Here is a 6,322-nt window from a genome sequence, read left to right as displayed (position 1 = left end):
TATTTGTGTTGGGACTATGAATAGCCGTGTCTGGTTTTAGCCTGTGGAGGTTCTTAGCAGCTGTGCACGGTGTGGGGAAACACCACAAGTACGGGAGGGGGAGAAGTTTGGAAACCAAGCCCTACCTTCCGACGTCTATAATAAACAATGAAATAACACGAACGAACAAACCAGGATTAAAACAGAAAATGTTTACACCAAATTGTCGAATGTTTGTAACAAAAATTAAGGGGTGCTTTTGACACTTAATTACGTTGTCAAACTATCAATTTCGGATGAAGAAAGAAATTTGTCAGATGTAGAGGAAGCTGGTCCGACCGTATAAATATACTGCGATGTGAAACAGTAGCGATCCGACAGTCGTCGTGTACACAATGTGGCGGGAAAGGATGGAATCCTCATCAGCATGCTTGTGATTAATCGATCCACGTGACCCCTTAATGATCCTTAATGAGTAACGGGGTTTGTACGTATAGTAGCGTTGGTCCTCTCGGTAACTGTGATGGGGATTTCAATCCCACCTTCAGACGTTCATTTCCGGTTTGTTTCTAACATGTTTAAGTGTGAATCTTAAACACATAAACTACAGTTATGGTAATCGGTCCCTCACATCATGTATTCTAGGGACAGTCAGGGGCGTTAGATTGAGTATATAGCAAGCTGAGAGGAAACTTACGGGCATTATAGAAAATATATTTTAAAATAAGGAAGATATATTGATAACAAGTTATAGTGTGGTGTATTGTGAACATTTAAGATTTTGGCAAATGAATTATAAAAAAACCCACCATCCAATGTCCTTGTGATGGTTAAATATAAAAGAAATGACATGAGTTGCTTACGGTACTTCCCTAGTACTTTAACCTGCGTATTTAAATGTGATATATTAGAAAATAGTCCCCGGCGTTTTGTCTGTATTAAAAATAATGTTTAGGTTTGCTGTCCCTGCAGACTTGCGGAAACCTCCTGAAGTTATTTTTTAATTAGTACAGTACAATGTATTTTGTTCTGGATGATTAATTATTTAGATGACTCGTCCACACTATCAGCACTCGTAACGTCCGTTCAAACTCCATTGGGTTAAACTTTAGTAGTCCTTGTTCTGATTGTACAAAACTACATACGTAAAAGTCTGAACGAGATCAAATAACGTGGCAAAACGCGTTTTAAAGACATCGTTTAACCGGTTGCTTTTCAAAACCTGTCCAGCATAGCCTAATGCTAAATTTTAATGCAGCAAATGTTGAAAATGATTTAAAACCGAAACTAACATTTTGCACGGGCATTAATTCAAAATCATCACCTCGCGACAAGAAATACGGAAATACTGTGATCTTAAAAATGTTTTGTCAAATATCGGTTTTGAAAATGTTTAGTGATGCCGTGTTCGGCTTATCGCTCTCAGTAACCTCTTCCCAGACATAGATATCATCTGTAGTCACATACAGCTCTCAGTAACTTCACCTCAGACATAGATATCATCTGTAGTCACATATACAGCTCTCAGTAACTTCACTTCAGACATAGATATCATCTGTAGTCACATACAGCTCTCAGTAACTTCACCTCAGACATGGATATCATCTGTAGCCACATACAGCTCTCAGTAACTTCACCTCAGACATAGATATCATCTGTAGTCACATACAGCTCTCAGTAACCTCACCCCAGACATAGATATCATCTGTAGTCAAATACAGCTCTCAGTAACCTCTCACCAGACATAGATATCATCTGTAGTCACATACAGCTCTCAGTAACTTCACCCCAGACATAGATATCATCTGTAGTCACATACAGCTCTCAGTAACCTCTCACCAGACATAGATATCATCTGTAGTTACATACAGCTCTCAGTAACTTCACCTCAGACATAGATATCATCTGTAATCCCATACAGCTCTCAGTAACCTCTCCCCAGACATAGATATCATCTGTAGTCAAATACAGCTCTCATTAACTTCACCTCAGACATAGATATCATCTGCAGTCACAGACAGCTCTCATTAACTTCACCTCAGACAAAGATATCATCTGTAGTCACATACAGCTCTCAGTAACTTCACCTCAGATATAGATATCATCTGTAGTCACATACAGCTCTCAGTAACTTCACCCCAGACATAGATATAATCTGTAGTCACATATATCTCTCAGTAACCTCTCCCCAGACATAGATATCATCTGTAGTCACATACAGCTCTCAGTAACTTCACCTCAGACATAGATATCATCTGTAGTCACATACAGCTCTCAGTAACTTCACCTCAGACATAAAAAAACCTGTCCTGTGGTGGTAAGAATCCGCTTAAATCAGTGTGTCTGGTCGGGAGACAGGGCGATACTGATCCAGGGGAAATAACTCTTAGCAATATTGTAATGACGACAAGAATGAACCTTTCAAATTCAGTGTATATCGTGAATTTTAATGGACCAACCCAAATAGTGGTTTTTATGACTTTTTAATCCATATATGATATACCAATCACTCTCCAGGATCCCTGGACAGCTCCTATACGAAAGGAGGACAAGACACTACAACAAGACAAGACAAGTGTCTGCACATCTTGTCTCACGATTAATTAATGTGATTCCAATTGCACAGAGACAAGTTATAAACATGCTTTATGACGGAAAGTGGGCGTCACAGTCATGGCGGTAGAGCTAGCCCTTGTTAGGAGTGGATTCATTTAGGAGCGCCGGGGTCCAGGGCAGGGTCTTGACAGGGGACAAGGGGTTCAACATGCATTTTTTTCTGTTTTTGTTATTCACCTGCGTACCAGCGTACAGGGAGATACGCATCTGACTGTATATGTACATTATTATTGACATTTCCCTGTGTATACCAGACATTTCCAGGGGATTATCATATAGTGGTAAAATAGTATCTCTAAAATGCAATATCCATATTTTAATTTTAAACAATGGACCCATTTTTGTATACGATAATCATAACCCCTTTCCCAATCCCCAAATAGTTTTAATCTTGGTCTTGAACAAAACTACGACTAGCATTTCAGTTAACCTTGTTACTGTATATGACAATCCCTCACTAGACCCAGGGTGTGTAAACAACGCTACAGTAGGCCTTGTCAACAACGTCAACAACTCGCCTAATGAAAGGGATACCATTGTAGGCAAAATCATGTACAGGCGGGTGTTAATATTCGGGTCGAACGGACACACAAAATAATATATATATACGGACTTCAGGATGAGAAACTAGGTGAAAAATGAAACCACATAAACCGAAATGTCTAATTAACGGTAATCAATCTAAGTTGAGTCTACTAGACACATGGTCATCTACATATCTGTTTCTTGAGTAATTCAATCAGGTTATCTAAGGATCCGCGTACCACTGCCAAAATCACCATGCAAAGCTTTGATAAATTATTCAAGTTCTGAAAAGAAAAACCATGCATTGCAGGACTTATAAAAGGCATTAAATAAAGGTGAAATGTGTAAAAGATAATCATAAACTGTGTTCTGAGTATAAAAAAACGGGTCTAGACCGGGTTTCGAACATTGGAACTCGTATTGTTGAGTGGAGTGTTGCTCTAACCGTCTCAGCTACCTGGTCAACGGAATTGAAGTGTTTTGTACAAACTCGGCTACATTGCTACAGTTATATTCAAAACGAAATAAAGGGGAGACTATAGTCTAATATATATTCTAAAATCCGGAGTACTGCACGAAACAATTTTACTGCTGAATATCCATATATAAATACATTTTTATTTCCAACCAAAATTTCTTTTAACGTCATTTCAATTTAAAAAAAAAAAAAAAAATGCTGTCAAAAATGATCAAATAACCAATTAACTTATCATGGTTAAAATCAGAAGAACCGGATATTTATATAAAATTTCATCCAAATGGGACGAAAATTGCATACAGGAAAAGAAATATTGAAAAAACCCTAGCATCATCGATCATGAGACTTGGGACACGTCACTGCATATATCCCACATCCTGTACTATAACGCTGACCGTAAGCAACGGTCAGACGTATATATTCGGCCTTTAATCGATTAATATGAATTTTATACCGTCCACTATGACTTGAAACGTGTACCTGCAAGTTTAAAAACCGCGGGAAAGTATTGCTTTCACTGGAAATACCTTCGGAACTTTCGGCTATTTTCATTTTCTTATGATAAGGTCAAAGTGACTCGAAATATTTATTTACCTGAGCTTGGAGCTGCCAGTGGTTTGTGAAGTGGCATACCATGTCTATTTGTAAGGGAAATCCATGATGTATTCCATTGGAATGGATTGACAGTATCCTTTCTGTTATTCCAATCAAAAGAAAATGGCGTCAAATAAAGAAGACGGATCTGGCGAAAAGACTGTAAACCAGCTGTTATGGGTTTACCTGCTTGTGTCGGCATCCCTCTCCCTTGCATGGGGTTTGGGGGTGTGGGGATGCTCGTTTCTCTGGGTGTTTATTGTCATAGCAGCCCTGTTTGTCGTCTGGAAGACAAAGCTCACTAATATCGTGAAGAGACACTTATCAATGGAAGAACAGAGGATACACAGGAAAAAAGCCCTGAGACAGAGTGAAACGCTTGAGTGGCTCAACTTCGTTTTTAACAGATGGTGAGAGTGACAGCACAATCAGTCATGCGTGTCATGTAATTTCATATAATAAGTAACTCTGCTAAATCACTTGTTGACCGGGTGTCAAGTTTTTGCTTAGCGTATATGAGTTGACACAAATAATGGTTTGTAGTAAATACATCAACTAGGACAGGGGTATATATAGTGTATGCAGCATTCTGCTTGTTGAACATTAGTGTAATTCTTTTTAATATGTGTAGGCGTAGGCCTGGCAGTAGTTATAACTGTATGCATATGCAACCAGGGACTGATCCAGGTGTCTGGTGATAAAGGGCATCAGTTTAGATAAGGAATGCACTTGTGTATAGTTCGAGTTATACTCATAACACATTGAAATCATGAATGTGAAACCGTCTCTTGACAAACATAATATAATGGTATATGCAAGTTTGGAACAGAAAGATAGACATAGAGGTTGGGGGCTATTGAAAAAAACAGCACAGAGAGATGTATAAATGCAAGATGAATTACAGAAATTGTGCCCCAAAACTGTTACGCCCCAGACCATTTTGCACCAAATGTTTTTCACATCGCCCCAATTTTCAGTTCATTTCGCCCCGAGTATGACAACCATATCTTCCAAAATTTCTTTCTGCACCAAAATCTGTTCCGCCCCTAAAGCTGTATCACCCAAATTCTTTATAGCCCCAACAGCTACGAACCTATATTAAACAATATCTGATCTTGTGACAGTGGCAGTAGTTACTGCCATTTTTACCTAAATATTAATGATCAGGAACACGTAACCTCAAGACTCAATTGGCATTTTTTTTTTACATAAATGTTCATGTAATGTTTTTAAAAATATTAATTGTTTTGATGAGTTACCAATTTGCATGTTGATGAAAGAGATTGTCAGTCAATTTGTGAAAAGTGAAAGATATGCCAAATGATGTGCCAATTGAGTTTCTGCGCTTCATATTACACAATAGACATTTTTGTCCTGGCTTCATTAGTTGAGAAGCAAAAATACTGTTCCTACCCTAAACATATGGTTTTGACAATATTTAGGGAGATTTATAGATGCTGGGGACAACTAAAAACATGATTGGGAGATATATAGAGATTACATATAGAGATTACATGTAGACTACTGACACAAGGTGATATATGGAGATTGTGGACAACTGACATTGTCACTGCAGGGACCATATAGAATTTTTGACAACTAAAATTATTACAGGGGTCCCTGTATAGAGATTGTGGACAATTGACATTGTCACAGGGACCATAGAGAAATTTTTGACAACGTTAACTGATATTATCAAAGGAAGATATATGGAGATTGGAGACTACTGACAATATTTCAGGGAGCTTTAAAGATGCTAGGGACTAACGACAACATGACTGGGAGATATATAGAGATTGTAGACAATAGCTACTGACAACATTACTGGGAGATATATAGAGATTGTAGACAATAGCTATTATTACCCAATAGTCTATATAAATTATAATTAGTCATTTTTGACTGTTTCTGGGTTTTTGTCCAATTTCGGCTGTAGGGGTGAAACAGTCAAAACTGTTTTCCCGGTCAGAGCGAACTGTAACCCGGCGCGAATTCGATGCGCAGAAATCCCCCCTCGAGAGCCGGGCCCTTCAAGCGTTTCGGTGACCGCGACTCAGTGTTGAAGCAATGGCAACATTGCATGCAGCATTGATACTAATATTTATTTGGTAATAAAACAATTGTTTCATG

General features: G+C 38.3%; 1 protein-coding gene across 3 annotated transcripts in view; it reads left to right on the top strand.

Annotated features, from left to right (window-relative positions):
* Positions 1–4,088: 4,088 nt before the first annotated feature.
* Positions 4,089–6,322, top strand: part of LOC110457042 (extended synaptotagmin-1-like) — a 56,973-nt gene continuing 54,739 nt past the window's right edge. Inside the window, exon 1 of one of the 3 annotated variants that reach the window (XM_021508138.1) lies at positions 4,089–4,602. In XM_021508138.1, the coding sequence (XP_021363813.1) occupies positions 4,316–4,602 (287 nt within the window). In that variant the 5' untranslated portion in view covers positions 4,089–4,315. The remainder of the gene's footprint in view (positions 4,603–6,322) is intronic. The other 2 variants (XM_021508136.1, XM_021508137.1) reach the window with 2 other exon arrangements.

The sequence above is a fragment of the Mizuhopecten yessoensis genome, unplaced genomic scaffold, assembly GCF_002113885.1.
Source record: "Mizuhopecten yessoensis strain PY_sf001 unplaced genomic scaffold, ASM211388v2 scaffold8995, whole genome shotgun sequence".
Lineage (NCBI taxonomy): Eukaryota > Metazoa > Mollusca > Bivalvia > Pectinida > Pectinidae > Mizuhopecten > Mizuhopecten yessoensis.
The sequence above is the reverse complement of the archived record's forward strand: the minus strand, read 5'-3'. Positions and strand labels throughout refer to the sequence as shown.